Source organism: Rutidosis leptorrhynchoides, chromosome 1 (genome assembly GCF_046630445.1).
Source record: "Rutidosis leptorrhynchoides isolate AG116_Rl617_1_P2 chromosome 1, CSIRO_AGI_Rlap_v1, whole genome shotgun sequence".
Taxonomy (NCBI): Eukaryota; Viridiplantae; Streptophyta; class Magnoliopsida; order Asterales; family Asteraceae; genus Rutidosis; species Rutidosis leptorrhynchoides.
The window spans coordinates 523,228,988-523,251,746 of NC_092333.1; the positions used below are offsets into that span (position 1 = coordinate 523,228,988).

Here is a 22,759-nt window from a genome sequence, read left to right on the forward strand (position 1 = left end):
CAAGTGGTTTTGATACTATTTGGATAATAGTTGATCGTCTCACCAAATCAGCACACTTCCTGCCAATAAGAGAAGATAACAAGATGGATAAGTTAGCACGACTGTATTTGAAGGAAGTCGTCTCCAGACATGGAATACCAATCTCTATTATCTCTGATAGGGATGGCAGATTTATTTCAAGATTCTGGCAGACATTACAGCAAGTATTAGGAACTCGTCTAGACATGAGTACTGCCTATCATCCACAAACTAATGGGCAGAGCGAAAGAACGATACAAACGCTTGAAGACATGCTACGAGCATGTGTTATTGATTTCAGAAACAATTGGGATCGACACCTACCGTTAGCAGAATTTTCCTACAACAACAGTTATCATTCTAGTATTGAGATGGCGCCGTTTGAGGCACTTTATGGTAGAAAGTGAAGGTCTCCGATTTGTTGGAATGAAGTGGGGGATAGACAGATTACGGGTCCGGAGATAATACAAGAAACTACCGAGAAAATCATCCAAATTCAACAAAGATTGAAAACCGCCCAGAGTCGACAAAAGAGCTACGCGGACAGTAAAAGAAAAGATATAGAGTTTGAAATTGGAGAAATGGTCATGCTTAAGGTTTCACCTTGGAAAGGCGTTGTTCGATTTGGTAAACAAGGGGAAACTAAATCCAAGGTACATTGGATCATTCAAGATTATAGATCGGGTCGGACCAGTAGCTTACCAACTGGAGCTACCTCAACAACTCGCAGCTGTACATAACACTTTCCACGTCTCAAATTTGAAGAAATGTTTTGCTAAAGAAGATCTCACTATTCCATTGGACGAAATCCAAATCAATGAAAAACTTCAATTCATTGAAGAACCCGTCGAAATAATGGATCGTGAGGTTAAGAGACTTAAACAAAATAAGATACCGATTGTTAAGGTTCGATGGAATGCTCGTAGAGGACCCGAGTTCACCTGGGAGTGTGAAGATCAGATGAAGAAGAAATACCCGCATCTATTTCTAGAAGATTCGTCAACACTTTCAACAGCTTAAAATTTCGGGACTAAATTTGTTTAACGGGTAGGTACTGTAGTGACCCGAACTTTTCCATGTTTATATATATTAAATGAAATTGATATTTACATGATTAAGTGTTTCCAACATATTAAGCAATCAAACTTATTAAGACTTGATTAATTGGAATAGGTTTCATATAGACAAATGACCACCCAAGTTGACCGGTGATTCATGAACGTTAAAACTTGTAAAAACTATACGATGACATATATATGGTTATATATATAGTTAAAATGATTTTATTATAAGTATGTATCTCATTAGGTATTTTAACAATGAGTTATATACATAAAAATGAGACTATTTAATTAAGAAACTCGAAAACGATATATATAACGATTATTGTTATAACGTCTTACTAGGTACATATGAATCATATTAAGATATTGATACACTTGGTTAATTATGTTAAATAATAAGTAAATATATCATTAAGTGTATTAACAATGAACTACATATGTAAAAATAAGACTACTAACTTAATGATTTTGAAACGAGACATATATGTAACGATTATCGTTGTAACGACATTTAATGTATATAGATCATATTAAGAGATATTCGTACATCATAATATCATGATAATATAATAATTTAAAATCTTATTTGATATTATAAATATTGGGTTAACAACATTTAACAAGATCGTTAACCTAAAGGTTTCAAAACAACATTTACATGTAACGACTAACGATGACTTAACGACTCAGTTAAAATGTATATACATGTAGTGTTTTAATATGTATTCATACACTTTTGAAAGACTTCAAGACACTTGTCAAAATACTTCTACTTAACAAAAATGCTTACAATTACATCCTCGTTCAGTTTCATCAACAAATCTACTCGTATGCACCCGTATTCGTACTCGTACAATACACAGCTTTTAGATGTATGTACTATTGGTACATACACTCCAATGATCAGCTCTTAGCAGTCCATGTGAGTCACCTAACACATGTGGGAACCATAATTTGGCAACTAGCATGAAATATCTCATAAAATTACAAAAATATGAGTAATCATTCATGACTTATTTACATGAAAACAAAATTACATATCCTTTATATCTAATCCATACACCAACGACCAAAAACACCTACAAACACTTTAATTCTTCAATTTTCTTCATGTAATTGATCTCTCTCAAGTTCTATCTTCAAGTTCTAAGTGTTCGTCACAAATTCCAAAAGTTCTAGTTTCATAAAATCAAGAATACTTCCAAGATTGCAAGTTTACTTCCAAGTTTTCTAAATCCATTCCAAGTAATCATCCAAGATCAAGAAACCTTTGTTACTTACAGTAGGTTATCTTTCTAATACAAGGTAATAATCATATTCAAACTTTAATTCAATTTCTATAACTATAACAATCTTATTTCGAGTGAAAATCTTACTTGAAATTGTTTTCGTGTCATGATTCTGCTTCAAGAACTTTCAAGCCATTCAAGGATCCTTTAAAGCTAGATCCATTTTTCTCATTTCCAATAGGTTTATCCAAGGAACTTGAGGTAGTAATGATGTTCATAACATCATTCGATTCATACATAAAAAGCTGTCTTATTCAACGTTATAAACTTGTAATCACTAGAACATAGTTTAGTTAATTCTAAACTTGTTCGCAAATAAAGTTAATCCTTCTAACTAGACTTTTAAAATCAACTAAACACATGTTCTATATCTATATGATATGCTAACTTAATGATTTAAAACCCGGAAACACGATAAACACCATAAAACTGGATATACGCCGTCGTAGTAAAACCGGGGGCTGTTTTGGTTGGGATAATTAAAAGCTAAGAAGAACTTTGATTTAAAAGCTATACTTCTGGAAAAATGATTTTTCTTATGAACATGAAACTATATCCAAAAATCATGGTTAAACTCAAAGTGAAAGTATGTTTTTCAAAATGGTCATCAAGATGTCGTTCTTTCGATGGAAATGACTACCTCTTTCAAAAACGACTTGTAACTTGTATTTTCGACTATAAACTTATACTTTTTATATTTAGATTCATAAAGTTAAGTTCAATACGAAACCGTGGCCACTGGAATCACTCAAAACGGATTAGAAACGAAGAAATGGCGAGTAAAACAAGATTGATAAAAACTACTCATTTTACCTACGTGAAAGTTAGTAATAAATCTATTCCAACCATAACCTAATCAACTTATATTGTATATTATGTAATCTTGAGATACCATAGACACGTATACAATGTTTCGACCTATCATGTCGACCCATCTATATATATATTGCGGAACAACCATAGACACTCTATATGTGAATGTTGGAGTTAGCTATACAGGGTTGAGGTTGATTCCAAAATATATATATATATATATATATATATATATATATATATATATATATATATATAGTTTGAGTTGTGATCAATACTGAGATACGTATACACTGGGTCGTGGATTGATTCAAGATAATATTTATCGATTTATTTCTGTACATCTAACTGTGGACAACTAGTTGTAGGTTACTAACGAGGACAGCTGACTTAATAAACTTAAAACATCAAAATGTATTAAAAGTATTGTAAATATATTTTGAACATACTTTGATATATATGTATATATTGTTATAGGTTCGTGAATCAACCAGTGGCCAAGTCTTACATCCCGACGAAGTAAAAATCTGTGAAAGTGAGTTATAGTCCCACTTTTAAAATCTAATATTTTTGGGATGAGAATACATGCAGGTTTTATAAATGATTTACAAAATAGACACAAGTACGTGAAACTACATTCTATGGTTGAATTATCGAAATCGAATATGCCCCTTTTTATTAAGTCTGGTAATCTAAGAATTAGGGAACAGACACCCTAATTGACGCGAATCCTAAAGATAGATCTATTGGGCCTAACAAACCCCATCCAAAGTACCGGATGCTTTAGTACTTCGAAATTTATATCATATCCGAAGGGTGTCCCGAAATGATGGGGATATTCTTATATATGCATCTTGTTAATGTCGGTTACCAGGTGTTCACCATATGAATGATTTTTATCTCTATGTATGGGATGTGTATTGAAATATGAAATCTCGTGGTCTATTGTTACGATTTGATATATATAGGTTAAACCTATAACTCACCAACATTTTTGTTGACGTTTAAAGCATGTTTATTCTCAGGTGAATACTAAGAGCTTCCGCTGTTGCATACTAAAATAAGGACAAGATTTGGAGTCCATGTTTGTATGATATTGTGTAAAAACTGCATTCAAGAAACTGATTTCGATGTAACATATTTGTATTGTAAACCATTATATAATGGTCGTGTGTAAGCAGGATATTTTAGATTATCATTATTTGATAATCTACGTAAAGCTTTTTAAATCTTTATTTATGAAATAAAGGTTATGGTTTGTTTTAAAAATGAATGCGGTCTTTGAAAAAACGTCTCATATAGAGGTCAAAACCTCGCAATGAAATCAATTAATATGGAACGTTTTTAATCAATAAGAACGGGACATTTCATATACGTCCCATACATAGAGACAAAAATAATCATTCATATGGATTGAACACCTGGTAACCGACGTTAACAATATGCATATAGAATATCCCCAAAACAGAAATCCATCTGTATTAATAACTCGAAGTACTAAAGCATACCATTTTCCAGTATGGGGGGAGTTAGGGCCCGTAGACCTACCTTTAGGATTCGCGTCAATTAGGGTGTCTGTTCCCTAATTCTTAGGCTACCAAGCTAAAAGGGTGATATTCGATTCGATAATCCAACCATAGAATGTAATTTTCGAGTACTTGTGTCTATTTCGTCAAACATTTATAAAAGCAGCGCATGTATTCTCAGTCCCAAAAATATATATTGCAAAAGCATTTAAAAAGGGAGCAAATGAAACTCACAATATTGTATTTTGTAGTAAAAATACATATGACGGCATTTAACAACTGAACAATGCAGGGTTGACCTTGGATTCACGAACCTATATCATTTGTATATATATATATATATATATATATATATTAATACATATCTTTGTAGTCGAACAATTTTATATATATAATATTATTACTGATAAAAAAATTTATATTAATAACTTATATATTTTGTTATTAATATATGTTCATTTATATATATATAAATATAGATTTGTTATTATATGTATTAAATATTTTATATATATATATATATATATATATATATATATATATATATATATATATATATATATATATATTCCATTTGATTGTTAAAAATAGTACTTATACTAATACCAACATAATATTAGTAGTGATTAAAATAATAATAGTGATAATAATATTAATGATTATATCAATAATAATATTAGTGTTAGTTTTAATAATACCTCTTATAATAACGATAATAACAGTAATTTTTAATAAAAATGAAAAGTTTATTAATAATGATAATGAAAATAATAATTTTTATAGTAATACATAATACTTAATAATAATTATTATAGCAATTTCATCACTCGTGATAATATTAATACCTATGTTAATCATAATCAAAATCTTCATATTAAATTTCTAAATTAATAACTAGAGCTTCTATAACATAAATTCGTAATCCTAATCATAATAATAGTAATACTTATATTAATAATAATCATACTAATAATAATATTCAGTGATAATACTAGTGCTAGTAATGATAATGATATTAATATTAATGATAATAACAATAATACTAAATAATATTACTTTTATTAACATTGCTAAAGATAACTACAATAATAATACTTAAGTGATAACCTTAACAACAATAAATACGTTAATAATACTTATAAGATTAATAATAATGATAATAATAATAATAATAGTAATAATACTAATAATGTTCTTAATTATAATTATAATCATAATAATAATGTTAACTAATACTTTTAGATGAAAAAATCTATAATAATAATTACATTAATAATGTTAATAATAATAATAATAATAATAATAGTTATATTACTTATAATCATGGTAATAATAATAATAATTATCATACTAATAATAATTAGTAATATTATCATTTAACATTAATGAATAATAATAATAATAATAATAATAATAATAATAATAATAATAATAATAATAATAATAATAATGATAATAATAATAATAATAATAATAATAATAATAATAATAATAATAATAATAATAATAATAATAATAATAATAATTACTAATAATAATGATAATAGGAATGAAATTAAGAGTGTATACCCTTTAAGAAACTTTTCTAAAAAGAATTGCACCAAACCGAGCTCGAACCCGCGACCTCCCGAATACCCGTCAACACCCTAACCATCCATATGTCTTCTATTTTTCTGATTAAACCGATACCTAAATGTATATAATCCGTATATCTGTTTCTGTTTTCTTTTTCTTCAACTTCAATCGATTAGAGTAACAATCTAAGTCAAATTACTAGTTTGATTTACAATCTTCAAACAAAACCGAATTAACAAGCTGTGGAACATTCGACTTACAGAACAATAACAACAAAAGAAAATTTCAGACAAAACAGCAGAAGAGACTCGCGAAGAACAATAAGAACTCCAACGTTGATTTTGATTTCCGAACGGTTTTAGATCATGAGTACTACATGAAATATGTAGTATATCATTCTCAGAACCTTTGGGAATCAACAATTACAACAGAAACAGACTCTAAATCTTTAATTCGATCTTGAACTACCGTTTGACTTTTTCACTTTTTAATGTTTGACTGTGAAATTCGAAATCATTAGAAGGGGTTGGGGCTTGTAAACTTGCAGATAGCTTAAATAGGTAAATCCTAACACTTTTGTATTCTTAGATTTTGAAGATTGATTATGAATTAGGCTTTTGATTTGAAATCTGTCGTGGCCAAAGGAAACGGGTTTGTTTCCTTCAATTTCTGTTTAAATCCTTCGATTAGTAGCAGTTATTTGTTGAGTGTGATATTAGAAATCAAATGATTGCTTCAGTGGGTATGAGAGGATGGATTGATGTCTTGTAGTGAAGGTGAAGGTCGACACAATATCACGAGCAGATAGGGATATCATGAAAGAAGAGAAAAAGAAATATATAAATATGATAAAATGTGTAACAAATCACGCGTATGAATATATATATGAGTTTTATTATATATATTTAATTTAATATTAATAATTATTAATTAATAATATATAATAATAATACTAATAATAATAATTATATAATAATAATAATAATAATAATAATAATAATAATAATAATAATCTTAACAATAATGATAATCACAATAAATAAAAAAATATTATTATTATTAATGATAATAATAAACTGTATTATTTTTATATTAATAGTTAAAATTTTAAATAATGATTTTAATGTTAATAATGATAATAATAGTAATAATCATAATAATAACTAAAATCATATTTATAACAATAATAATATTAGTAAAATACAATGTAAATGATAGTTCTTATAATATTACTTATAAAAATAATGATAATAAATAATTAATATCTATAACAAGGATACTGATAATTATTAATAACAATGTAAACAATGAAATTTTATTAATAATAATTAATGATATTTAAATTATAACTAAGTTATACTTTTAATTATTCTTACAATAATATTTGTACTTATATATTATAATTAATCTTATTAATAAATGTAAATACAATAATATTACTACATACCTATTTATATGATTTTACATTTTAAATTCCAATTGATTAAAGTGTATGTTATTAATTCAAAATATTATATATACACTTATATATATATATATATATATATATATATATATATATATATATATATATATATATATATATATATATATATATATATATATATATATATATTTTCACACAATTGTTCGTGAATCGTCGGGTAAGGTCCAACGGATAGTTAAGTGCATGAAATTATTTTTAATATAAAACATCGATTTACTTAACTTGTCGATATCCAATCATCTAAGTTATTTACACTCCACGTTCTTACGTTCACATTAAATAGTATGAAAGCTTAATTAGTTATCTTAACAAAAGTCACGATGAAAATATTGTAAAGCATGAATTGGAAATCAAACAGGAATCTCTGATAACCCTAATCTAGTTCCCGTTAATTGACACATTTGTTCTTACATATAATTCACTTTTCCAATTATTCCGAACACCGTTAAAAGGCTAGATTTCCTAAATCATAGTGGGCCTCATAAAAGAGACCCATGATCATAACACAATGTAACCGATAATTAAATCATTTGATATTATCTTTTAATTGCGTCGATAAATATATTACACATATATTGAATCAAATACGTTCATATAAAGTATTTTAAATCAAATACTTTGTTATCGTTTTTAATTAATATATCTATATATTTATATATACATATCTATATACACATAAATGTTCGTGAATCATTGGGAATAGTCGAATGGTAATTGAATACATAAACACAGTTCAGAAATTTTGAGACTCCAACATTACAATTTTTGCTTATCGTATCGAAATCATATAAAGATTAAGTTTAAATTTGGTCGGAAATTTTCGGGTCGTCACAAAACACTAAAAAAAATCTTATTTTTTTGTAATTTTTTTTTTTAGTGTAAAATTTTTTATTCCGTAAAATTCAGGTGGGTCGGATACCCCATTTGGGTTCGAATAAATACCGCTGCACACCACACTCATAAAACATGGAACGAGGTGGACCAATAAGCACCTCAGATCCGATACCATCAACCACGAGCTGGGAATCTATCTTCGCAATACCATTTCTTCATTTTTAACTTTTAATATTAAATTTCAAAGTTTTGAAAGACGATGAAATTAGACACAAGTGTCCGAAAAAAAAAAAAAAAAAAAAAAAAAAAAAAATTAGACACAAGTGTCCGAAAGGAATTATTTAATTTTCAAAGTGAAATATTAATTGAAAAGGGAATATGAAATTAGCCAGCATGGCATCATCTGATTGGATGTTAAGAATTTTAAGAAACGGGCCGACCAGCACTATGATTGGATTGGAATGAAAAAAATTGGTGCTCCCACACCACAAAGACAATTCTGAAGTCCCTGCACCCGCACCTGCCAATTCACAATTCACGGGAACACACACACACCCGTATGACGTCACACCCACCCCTGGTCCCCACCAGCACGCAACCTGGACCCCACCTTTTAATTCTGCCTTTTTATTTACCTTAATAACCGTTGGATTAAATCATTAAATTGAAAACGATACAAAAACCCTTCTTCTCTCTCATCTCTTTTATACAGATACATATACACACACACTGTTTGTGTGAATCAAGTGGAGCACATTTCGCGGGATTTTTCATTCTCTCTCTTTCAACATTACCATCTTGATTTCTCCATTTTCCGCCATTTTTGACCTCAATCGTCAACTACACCAGTAAGATTTACATTATTTCTTTTCTGTTATAGTTATGGAGTATCTTCTTGTTGAATATATCATGTATATGTAATGTATATAATGTATATCTGTTGATTAACGAAAGTTGCTTAGATTATTCTGTGGTTTATCTTTCATTCTTTCTCTTGATTTTTATTATTTTTTTGATTTTTAATTAGTTTATTCTGATAAGCAGTTGTAATTGTATATTGTATGTGCGATTAGGTTATTGTTAGATATTTTGATACATTGGATCTGTGAATTTGGCGTATAATCTGGTGTTTAATCCTTGAAGATGTTAATGAATTTGTGCTATTTCAGTAACGGTATTTGGAGTGCTTTGTTTTGAGATACTTTTAGTAAATTGCAAGCGTGTTGGTCAAATAAAGTATCAATAAATGCTAGGTTTGTTCACATGACTTTTATTTTTATTTTAGATTAGATTAGATTTATTTTATATTTTAAAAACTATAAATCTTATTACGCCAGAAGTAAGATGATTAAAAATAGTGATTCAGATAATGTCTCATCTTTTTGTCTCTGTAATTTGGTTTTTAGTGTGATTTTACATGACATTTGTTTCTGTAATTTGATTTTTAGTGTGATTTTACTTGCCTGGTAGAATCAATAGCAACCTCAGGGTATAAGTATAACATCTTAATTCTTAACTTTTCAAAAAAAAAAAAAAAAAGTATAACATCTTAAGCTGTAATTTAATTTTGTTTTGTTTTTGAAAATGCAAAATGCATGTTTATGCATTTGCAACAGATTTTACTGTAGACTAATTTATACTGAGCAGTTGCAACAATGCTATTAGTTGTGAATGCCATTGATTATGTCACATTCGTATATGTACAAAGTGAAATACAGAGCAGCATAGGAAATATAAAAAACTAGTGAGAAGAATAAACATGATATCACATTGATATCAGAATTCGAGTAGTGTTTTTGGAGTTATTTTTATCGTTCTGCTCTATTAATAGGAGTACTGCAGCAGCTTCTGTTAGAACTTTAATAGAACTTGAATATATAATTGACATTTAGATTCATACTAAGCAATACATTTACTGAGACGCTTGGTTGTGCTGTGTATTGCCAGGTAGCGTTTATGAATGAGACATGAAATACGGTGCACAGGTCAGAATGGGTTCAAGAGAAAAGCAAACGTTTAAGGAGTCCACTGTAACCTTGCAAGCAAATAGAAAAATAAAATCTCTAGATTATGCTAAACTGGATAACCCATTATATGTGGGTCAACAGGATGAACAGAGACAAATGGCTGCTGAACATGATCCCATTAAAGATGATAGCCTTGTTAAGCATATGAGAAATTTGCCTGGCTATCTTCAGAGTGCAAGAAAAGGTGAAAATATTCAGGGACAAGCGTTGAATTTTGGAGTTCTCGATTGGGGTCGTCTTGAAAATTGGAAATCAAACGAAAAGCGTATTCCACCACGTTATAACATGAAGACATCACTCTCCGGTACTAATCCTACACTGGTGGAAAATCGAGCAGTAAGAATTTCAAAAAGTAAGAAAAATATACCCCTGCCTAACAAGAATCAACAAGCATCATCAAATGTTTCTTCACTCAATTCATCTTCTAGAAAAAGACTTCCTCCAGGTGTCAGATGGCCTAGAGGAAAACCTGAAAAACCCCAAATTTCTGAAAGTTCTCCTTGCTTAAACGATATGCCAGCTGGCGATAAATCTCTTCACGAGATTGACTGTATCGAAGGGAAACAAGTTGATCAAATGACATCAGAAAAGAAAACTTCATCATCTGACAAGAGTCAACCGACAAAGATGACATCAGCCAATGATGATATCAATCATGATATTGACACATGGCCCGTTACACCTAAAGATATTTCAATAACTAGTTCTTCTGATGATATCAATCACTCGTTTGAAGTAAACGAGAGAAGACTATCTGAATGCTTTTCTCCAACTGAGTTTAGTTCACTAAAACCTTTCTCTGATGTTCCTCACTCTTGTCCTTTCCCTTTCCCTCTCACTCAATCTGAGCCAGAATGTCTTAATGAATCAGTCACACAAGTAAAAGGTAAATCGCTCAAAGAAAAACATTCAACCAGTAGCCTATCCAAGTTAAGTGATTTGCAAAAGAACGAACCACCAGTTCTAAAAGGGAGAATCTCGTCTCCTAATCGGAGGTTTAGTTTTAGTCTTGGAAAGATGGCCAGAAGCTTTAGCTTTAAAGAGAGTTCATCTACTTCGCAACAAAGTTTTGATGCCTCAAAGGATAATCCAACTAATCCATCCAGGTCCAGTCCATTGAGGAGATTTCTGGACCCGTTGTTGAAGCTCAAAGGATCTCATTCAACTGAAAAGGTTCAGCAACCAAAACTAGAACTTAGTCCTACTAACTTTGCCCATCTGAGCGAGACCGAATTGCTCCACAGAAAGAAACACATATCATTTAACGTACCAGCTCTTCTACAGCTTACAATGAAAAATGGAATCCCTTTTTTCAAACTTGTGGTAGAAAGCAGCAGTGACATTTTAGCTGCTGCTGTCAAAAAGTTACCGTCTGCAAAAGATGACTCAAGCTTGATTTATGCGTTTTACTCAGTTCATGAGACTAAGAAGAAGAGTGGAGGTTGGATGTACCATGGTTCTAAGGATAAAAGTTACGATTTTGGATATAACATTGTTGGACAGATGAAGATATCTAGCTCTTATCATCCTGAGTTTAGTGGTGTGGATAAAGACCTTTATGTGGTGCGAGAATCGGTCTTGTATAGTAGCAATACCATGCTGGAAGATCAAAAAACGCTCGACTGCAAGCTAGATGGGGAGCTCGCTGCTATAATAATCAAAAATCCGAGTGATCAAACCTGTGGAGATATTGGGAGCTCTAAAAGCACGCTAGTTGTTCTTCCTGAAGGTGTTCATAATTGGCCTAATGGTGGAGTACGTTCTGCGTTGATGAACAGATGGAAAAATGGAGCGTGCGATTGTGGAGGCTGGGACATCGGTTGCCAGTTTCGTGTTTTGAGTCATGAGAGTGAAATGGTTAAGAATTCAACTTCATCTACACTTTGCACTACCTCGAGTAGTCTTGACCTTTGTTACAAGGTAATTATCATACCAAGTGAAATTTATTATTTATCTGTATATACATTTGTTAAAATTGTATATGAACAATACTGGCTGGTGGTTGCAGGTAGGGGACAAGAACAAGTTCAGTTTTAGGTTGGTTTCACTTGAGGATGGGCTTTACTCGCTTGACTACGACCCGTCAATGTCTTTGCTTCAAGCATTCTCTGTTTGTGTAGCAGTTGTAAGTAGCCAGAAGTTAACCCACATGTTTCAAGTGAATTACAGTACATTGTCAAAAGACTCGTCCGAAACCGTACTGACGGGCGATAAAGTCAGAAGTCGGGAGGAATACTTTTCAAAACCACCGGCATCACCTGTTGGCAGGGTATAGTTTTAGTAGCTATATTAGTTTTAGGGATAATAACCGTTTTGTTTGTCGCTGGATAGGAAAGAATTACAAAATGCAGGTTTACGTATGACACGAATTGATGATATACTAGTAGTACTAGTATTGTGAGGTCATAAGGGCCTGGAACAAATGGTACATGCTACAAAGTTGTAAAGAAAATGTATGAACTTGTATGCTGAATGAGCTACTACTTCACCAGGTTTACTGTTTGTCATTCTTTTTGTGTCTTGAAGTATCCTAGTTAGTAAAATTACTTAGCCAAATTTTGAACCTATTTGCACAAAAAAGGTTGCCAACCAGCAACACCTCACTACTTGAAGTGTTTACAAGTATTCACGTTACTAAGTGTCCACTTTGATGTTATAGTCAAGCAAAAGAGATTTTAGTATGTAAATATCTTATGTAATTTGTTCATAATGTAATTAGTGGAGAACCATAAAACTATGTGTGCAATGGGACAGAGAGGGTATTTTCTATAAGAATAATTGATTTTTTTTTTACTAATCTTTTCTTTACGTATAGGCCGGTGACATGTATTAACAAGAGAATTTGATTCATGTAGTTTTAGGTATGATGGATTCAATTGTGTTCATTCATTTTTTATGAAGATAATAATTATTTTGGAATTGTATTAGAGGAGCCTATGATATTTAGTTTGACCTGCAGTAGTCTGCAAGTCAATAAGTCCACGTTTCTTATACATCATTACAAAAAACTAGTAGGCACTTGCTACACTTAATGTTTGGTGGTCCAGTTTACTTCATAACGTACACAACTAGGTATAATAAACACTGGACATGTTGACTAGCTGTAATAATGAGTACATAAAAATATCAATAATGAGCACACGTGATTTATTAGCGATTTATGGTATAAAAAAAATGTACGAGTATTTCTCAAAGACTATAAGATCGTATTACATTACAACGATGTTTACTACTAGATAGAAAAAGTATGTTCCCTATATTATGACGACTTGTTACAAAAACCAATAACGTCAGGCCAATTAACATACATTATTTAACGTGTTCATTTTGATCTATAACAGAGTAATACACTGAGAAGAATATATCTATCTCAGTTATGTAGTTGTGTACCTAGCTTTTACAGTATGAACTTTTTATATGAGTACAAATTTCAAATGTTTTATGTTTTTTCACGTTTCTTTTATTATGTCAATAATGAAATGAATGGTTACTGTATATTTCAATCTCAAAACAACAACTTGGTTGATTACGTTCATTTTGGACATATGATCGGTCTTAGGATCGTAAATCATAAATTGGATCCATCTAGGTGATCATATTATGAACATGTAATGGACAGCTGGGAACTTGTATGTTGTATGGGCGGATTATGAGTTCCCGTTGAGTTTTAAGGTTAAGGATGTTCAAGTTCAGATAACAGGCGATGCCGATTATGTTACATGTGTTGAGAAAGTGAAGACTTAGGTTGATTCAATTGTGATCCTTGATTCCTTAATCATTCATATATGTATCCAACTCAAACCGTACTTGATTTGATAAACGGGTTGGCAACTCACATAACCAAATAAACGAGTCAAAAGCGATTAATTTAAAGTTAAGATAAACATCAGAATGTTGAAGTTAGTCAAGGTTACTTAGATATCAAGTCACGGTGTTGAAATAAATGGGTCAAATTAAAAAGGTTAATCAAGTAATTAACATCAACAGTTGTTTAGTACGTCTTGCCATGAGATCTTCATTTGCATTCCAAGCCAAGTCTGTACCCAGTGTTTGCTCTATGCTCACTGTTTCTAGTTTCAAGATGTTGGTGTCCTACTGGGATGTTGTACGGGGCCTAATGGGTGTTTGGTATTGTTTGATCTTGATTAACTTTGAGTCTACGATTCAAAGTTCAGTTCAAAATGTTCAGGTTGCTTCAAATCCAAGTAGATTTCAAAATTATTCAAGTGATCCTCATGAACTTTTTACGAAGCAATGAGAGTATAAACAACCGCAGTAGCAAATATATAAAGTTTTACAGATACATAAACACAAATTGGTAGACTATTAAACTTCTCAGACTAAATTGAATGGTACTACTTTCTTTCAAGAACAATGTAATACGGAGTACGGAGTATTAACTATAGATTTGTCACTAGCCTACAATACCCACCCGGCCACCCATTCTCGTGATTCCAAATACTTATCTTAAAAAAATATAGCTGGTTTGGTCATGTTTAAATGACCCGCAACTCACGGGGTAATTGATAAATTACAGTTAAAACTACTAATTTATATCCTTGATGTTCACTAATTAAAATAAGAACAATAATATGACACGAGACCTGGTAGTCACATTCAAATAGCCGTCTCTCATAAGCCATAAGTCAAACCCATGTTTGCTATGAAGCCCCCTCACGTGACTACTAATTTATCACAATCGCCCACACTTTTACTCTTGAAAACGTTAGACCACCACTCACTTATATCCAAAGCAAGGTTACTTCATATTGTACAGTCGTAAATCGTAATTTTTGTACGTTATAATGTTTTTTTATAACTGCAACTCAACAACTATTTCTCTTTCGCCCACGGAAAACGACAATAAGAAAAGAGATAAAGGTAATGAAGAAGCACACCACCCGAGTTCAATTCTTGACTATGCCGAATTGTTCAAAAATGGAGTATGACTAGAGGGTGCGCATAATACGCAATTCACCCGGTACCGGGTCTCGCGCTCGGGAGACTTGATTACCCGAGGTTTTACCTTCTATGAGGAGCCAATGTGGTCGTTCATAGGAGGGTTTCCTCTGCTCACGAGAGGACGTAACGCTTAACCTCTTTAGTTGAAAGGCTACTCAAATACCGCTAGTCTATAAGCCCTTTGGTTGTACGCAGTGGCGGAAGCAGGAGTTTTTTTCACCGAGGACAAAAAAAAAAAAAAAATTAAAACGTAGCGATTTTTATGGGCAAAACGTGGAGGTTTTTGGGCAAAATATGGAGGTTTTTGGGCAACATATGGAGGTTTTTAGGTAAAATTTGAAGGTTTTTGGGTAAAATTTAGATGTTTTTGGACAATATTTGAAGGTTTTGGGCAAAATATGTAGCTTTTGGGGCAAAAAAAATCACTGGGGGAAAGTCGAAAAATCTAAAATTTTTACACTGAAAATTTCAAATCCACTTGGAGCGAGCCCCCACCCCCTCTACATGAAATCGCCCCTGGTTATACGTTATATCCTACTTACCGATTTGAGCACAGACGGAGACTGAACACTAAAATAAAGGGGCTGAACTCATTCAAACATAGCATATAATTTTCTTGTAAAATAAAACTTTGCCTACATTTATACCTTTATAACTTATTAGAAAATTTAAACATAAGATGTGATACACATGTTTAATCGATTTTTTTTAAACGGTAAACACATACACCCTTTAAATAGTTCACGACAAAACTCGAACTCACAACTTCAAAGGTGATGAGTTATCTGATACCGGTAGGTCCTTATCAAGTTGTACTATTATGTCGATAAAGTTGTAAAAGTATCAGTACTCCTTAGTACGACATGTCGATTGTCTTCTACTCTTCTCCACTAACTGTCACAGAGATCGTGTCGATCAATTGCAACGTCCTTTCATTATGTCGTGTACTTTTGTACTTACTAGGTGTTTGTGATATGCCACTAAGGCGTCATAACCAGAGCGCGTGTGATGCGCATACATAGGGTTACTGTATATGCGCATCATTACACGTATATAACATCATTTAAAGTGTTTAACTAATAAATTTTATATGAGTATATTAATTCTATATATATACATATACATTAATTATTATTTCATTCAATTATAAAATTTTTAGCTTGAATTTTATAAAGAAAAATAAAATAAATTTTCTTACTCAAGAAAAAATGACCCATATACATAGTAACAGATAAGAATGAAAAGAGTCATGGGAGTCAAATAATTTAAAAAATGCAAACGCACATTCATGTTACAGGGGCAATATCAAAAAAAAAAATGTAGTATTTAATTCCTAAAATAAAAAAGCTATTAATTGCAACATTTTCTTTGGGAGGAAGACCAAGAACCCCTTTGACCCTAACACCACACACTGTGCAGCACAACGAAACCAGTTCGTTGCCCCACAACGACCACAATGTACATTGTGGGGCCGTTGTGGGCTCCTTCGTGATTACGTTATGGCGGCGAACCACGGTACACACAATGGTAAACTTTGTCACATAGCTTGTTGTGATTGTTCTGAGTTTACATATCCGTTGAAAATTCGAAATGGAAGCGGACGAGTTTTTGTTTATAAAAAAAAGATATTTATATTTTATATTCAATATAAATACATAACATTTTATCTTCGATTCTTACACGCATTTCCTGCTTCATCTTCATAATTCTCTTAAAAAATCCTACCAAAAAACATAATAAAAGCAAATTGAAAAAACATACAAGATGTTTAATTATGTTTTAGAATCGGATTCGGAGTGTGAATAAGCCTTGAAATTTATAAAACTTGCTTACGAAGCTGAAGCCGGCGAATCTTCAATGGAAAGAATACCATGAGAATATATTCATAGAGATCGTGAAGGTGCCGCACAACATTTATGGAAAGATTATTTTTTTGAAACACCAAGCTTTCCAGCGCAAAAAATCAAACGACGGTTTCGTATGCGTTGTCAATTATTCATGGGAATCGTAAATGATATAACTCACGTATATTTTCTAATGAAATTTGTCTCGCTCACTTTTTATACTTTAAGCAATAAAAATGATGCTCTTGGTCGGCAAGGACTAACAATCTTTCAAAAGATTACATCTCATACGTGAATTAGTGTATTGTATTGCGCCATATGCTCTTGATGAATATTTACGAATGAGTGAAACATCATCTTTGAGATGTCTTCACAATTTTGTCATTGTATATCTGACTTATATGGTAGAGAGTAATTGAGGGAACCAAATGCATCCGACATAACACGTTTATACGGTGCACACGAAGAGAAACATGGTTATAAGGGGATGTTAAGGAGTATTGACTGTATGCATTGGGAATGAAAAAATTGCCCTAATACGTGAAAAGGTCAATCCACTATGGGTGATCAAAAATGTCTCCAATAAACCCCGTAGTCGTAAAAAAAGTGGGTGTTTTATCTGCTTCGCATGATATGTGGATTTGACATGATTTTTTTTTGGCATGGTGAGTTCCAATAATGACATCAATGTTTTAAATAATTTTCCAATTTTTAATTCTCTTGAAAATAGAACTGTGCCACGCAACAACCTGCATCATTTTATGTAAATAGGCATCAGTACACAAAATGATATTATCTTGTTGATGATATATATCCGGATTGGGAACACTTATAAAAGGGTATTCACAACCTAGGAATGAGAAACATGCGAAGTTCAAAAGGTTTCAGGAAAGTGTCTGAAAAGATATTAGGAGGACATTTGATGTTCTTCAAGAAATATTAGCGATTCTGAAATACCCCAAAAGATCTATAAAATTCAACAAATTAAGGGAATACATGAATATTTGTATTTTTTTTATTTTTTATTTTTTTGTAAAACATGATTAAAAAAGATAACGATTTTCTAATTAGTTGTAACGACCCCAAATCCGTTTACCGAAAACGAAGCACATTTTTTTTAATTTAATTTTAGGTCCCAATATCCCGTTAATAATACATAACATTTTCAACTCTGTTTTAACCGAAAACATAATATCATAACGTTACGTTTAACAACTTAATATAACCCTTGGTACACAAATGACACATTACAAAATCATTTGTAACAATGACTCAATTACACAAAACACGGGTTAATACTCAATAACCCAACCCAATACCAAGAGCATAATTCCGGGGACTATCAGATCCCCAATCCGCGTCCAAATCTCTGAAAGCTACCACATCGAGCCCAAGCGCTCCTACGCATCTAGTCTAACGACTAGCTAGCCTTACAATCACAATACCTGTAAAAAGATAAACAACGAGAGGGGTAAACTAACCTTAGTGAGTGCAATAAGTATACACATGCATATATAATATACCTACTTGCAACCACCTACTCACATACCACAAACATGCTAGCAATATAATATTAGCATATGAACCCCAAGTATAAAGCTAATAACCTCCATTACCGCAACTAGCATAAACAATAGCATATACTCCAAAATATAATATGCTACACTACAATACATACACAAACTATATGGTTAACCATACTCGCGTCATGGTGCTACCGGCTCCGTGGTTCACACCATACGTAATGCTATGACGCTACCGGCTCCTTGGTTCACGTCACTACGCATTTGAGTCATACTCTTTTATAGTGCTACCGGCTCCTTGATTCACACTTTGGTGTTACCGGCTCCCTGGTTCACACCTCATTTTATAGTGCAACCGGCTCCATGGTTCACACTTTGATGTTACCGGCTCCGTGGTTCACATCACAATACACGTACCATGATGCCACAGGCTCCGTGGTTCACATCATAGCACACTCGCACACACTATGGCACTTCCGACTTCGTGGATCATGCCATAGCATACAAATAAATATACTATATACATACATGCATAAATATCCCACTCACCTTAACGCCTCGATGAAGTGCAATCCAAATTCCGCAACTCGCCAATGGAACGTACCTATTCCGTTTATCACATAATCATCAATACAACCTCATTTGGACTCTCGACCCGCCCAAATGAACAACAAGTGCAAAATACACCCTTTTACACTTTTAACGCTACCCGAAGGTCCAAAACTAACGAGACTAGTTCCCGCGTTCCCGAAATACCCAAAGACACCACATATAGCCATTAAACACCCACTAGCCCGTCTATTCGCCCAAAAACCCATTTTGACCCTTAACAAAGTCAAATTATCACATTTGCTAGTTTTGACTCCAAAACGCCATTAACTCAAATTTGTACCTTAACTTAACTCATTTTAAGTTTACAAACCTCACACAATCGATAATCGGTCCATTATCCCCAACAAACCCTAGTTTTGACAATATTCGAAATTAGTCAATTAAATGAGCACAAAAGGCTTCCATCACTTCAATAATCACTAAATACTAGTGATTACACTCATTTGAAAGTCTCACATGAGTTAAACTTGTTCACCAAACCCAAAACCCGCCTTCATCACTTATAAACCCGAATCTTGGTGTTAACCTTCCATTAACAACTAACGGGGTTTCATTATGAACTCACAATCAAAAACCCCTAAATATGAACATGAATCACAAGAAAGAAATTCGGATAGGAGACTTACCACTAGTATCAAATCGTAGCTAAGAACGAGGAGAACGACGTTTGTTCTTGCTCCAAAGATCGAATCCCGCTTCCTCTCCTTCGATTTAGACTTTGAATGGATTGGAAGAAATGAAGTTTAGAGAGAAAGGGTGAAAGAAAAAGAGAAAAAGAAATGAAATAAATGAATGAGTGGACCATAATTGGGGCTTAAATCTGCCCCATACGTGAAATGACTAAAACGCCCTCAAAAAACCCTGCATTTTACGAAATTTCGGACCAAAAACCCAGAGGGGTCGCGCCGCGATCGGACCCCTCAGTGCCGCAGTTTTTGCCTCGGTCTGGGATCCATTTTGTCGAGCTGCTGTTGCCGAATCCCTTGTTTTCTCCACACAGCGACCATCGAGTCCCGCGCTGCGATCGTAGGCGTACTTTGACCATTTTTCGCTTACTAACACCCTTCCAATCGTACACGCTTTGTTCTCTTCATTCACACAACATACAAACACTTTAGAACACGTATAACCTCCCTTCGATCATCCTCGAACCCTCTATATACATGCATGCAACGTACATGCATAAACATACATATATATACATATCGTTTACATTCTTGAACGCTTTCATTATCTCTCCATGCATATATACGTACATATTCTCATGCACTTTTATGCACGTACATATACACATGTATATATTCTTATTACATGCATACGTATATATATATTCTCTTGCATGCATTCACGTACTTCATAACTTCACGTCACAATTCGAATAATATCACGTTAAACCCATCGTACGCTATTTATGTATATATATAACACGTACATACATCTACATATATATCCCTTATACGTCGCATGTGCTCTATATATATATATATATATATATATATATATATATATATATATATATATATATATATATATATATATATATATATATATATCGTATGAATAAACGGGTTTTACAACTCTCCCCCACTTATTTCGATCACGTCCTCGTGATCCTCGTCATTTAACAGACCGAACCCACACTCTATAGTCCTCCGACACACATCCAAACTCGATGTCCACAACGATTTCCATTAACCCGGACGTCTCACCACACGCTAATAACCATTAGCGTGCATCGCAGCAAACGGTATCTCGTACACTCAACATCCAATGCCCACTTAGGAAAAATACGGAAAACACCATTATATTCCTTCAAATTCTCCCGGGTACAACTCGCAACAAGCTACATTCACAAATATATCACCCAACGCGGTCTACTAAGTCCACTACGCGAACCAAGTCTTGCATTAATCTAAATCGAGAAGGACTTATGCCGCGTCAACTCCCGTACTTCAACGACTCGTAAACCAGCAATTCAAGAAGGTTCTCTTAATCAAGAGTCAACTTCCCCCATCTGCACCACCGGGTCATTCCTTCAACGAATAAATCTCGGTATCGCCAACTAATCACTCTAGGGACACAAACTTTCCCATAAATTGATCCCCACAAGACCGTCAGTCTCTGGATTAATCCAGGATGACAATAATACACCACGAGTTAGACAAAACATCAACACTCGACACAGGGTTTCTTTCCTAAACCCTACAACACAACCACGCAAGACGATTTCATAGTACTAGCATGGGAACTATTCGTATACAAGAATCCCATCAACAGTAAATCATCATCACTACAATTTCGCAATTCAACACACGACCCATAAAATATTCACCGACGCTGGGTGAATTCTCCTACCTAGACCGTTCATTAAGGATGGCCTCGACATTTCAATGCAACCAACGGGTCGCATCACTAGGGAATACACTCTCGCAAACAAACATCAACTACGTTTCTCTATGTGAGACAATCAGAACCGGCACTCCCCGCCTCACAATCATCCATAAAGTGGAATAGTCCACTGACAATTTCCACGATCACGATTCTCGACAGGGAAAATACAGTATCCACCACAATGTCGAACTCGTACCCACTCAATAGTACTATCCAAGTCTCACACCAACCCAAGTTTATATCACGAGACAATGACAGTTACATTCTCTCACGTCCGATGATCTCAAACTTCACACTTAGTCTCATTTCGCACTTGGTATTGCACGACTACCTTACACAAGAAGACTTATGCTTCACTTGACCTAACACCACCGGAGATTCCTCGAGCGGCAGTAAAAACTCCCCCACTTAGGATTCAGCTCCACATTCTCATCGCCAAGATGATAACATCCCGCGGAATCGTAATTCCACATCACACACGACCATTCTCACCGTTGGTCCTAAACAGTAAATCATCGTAATTTCACTTTAGGCTCTCAGAGCCGTCATACACAATCAGTTGTGATGTTGTAGACGAGACGACATCTCACCTTCATATTACAATCTAAAGTAACAACCCTTCATCGTTCGCAAAGTGACTCCACCGAAATCCCACATACGCCTCTATGATTAGGCATGTTCCACTCCGCTTAATCAGTCGTGCATCTCAGCCGAGATCACCTGACCTTCCACACAACTAACCCTAATCAACAATTGCTCACTCTCATGGAGAAGAGTGACCAATCTGACACAATA

The 22,759-nt window shown here is 33.1% G+C and overlaps 1 protein-coding gene across 1 annotated transcript; it reads left to right on the forward strand.

Annotated features, from left to right (window-relative positions):
- Positions 1-9,323: 9,323 nt before the first annotated feature.
- LOC139877060 (uncharacterized) lies at positions 9,324-13,111 on the forward strand. Its single transcript, XM_071864470.1, has 3 exons — positions 9,324-9,453; positions 10,553-12,552; positions 12,641-13,111. The coding sequence occupies exons 2-3, from the start codon at positions 10,573-10,575 to the stop codon at positions 12,905-12,907; spliced, it is 2,247 nt and encodes a 748-aa protein (XP_071720571.1). The 5' UTR covers positions 9,324-9,453; positions 10,553-10,572; the 3' UTR covers positions 12,908-13,111.
- Positions 13,112-22,759: the final 9,648 nt, after the last annotated feature.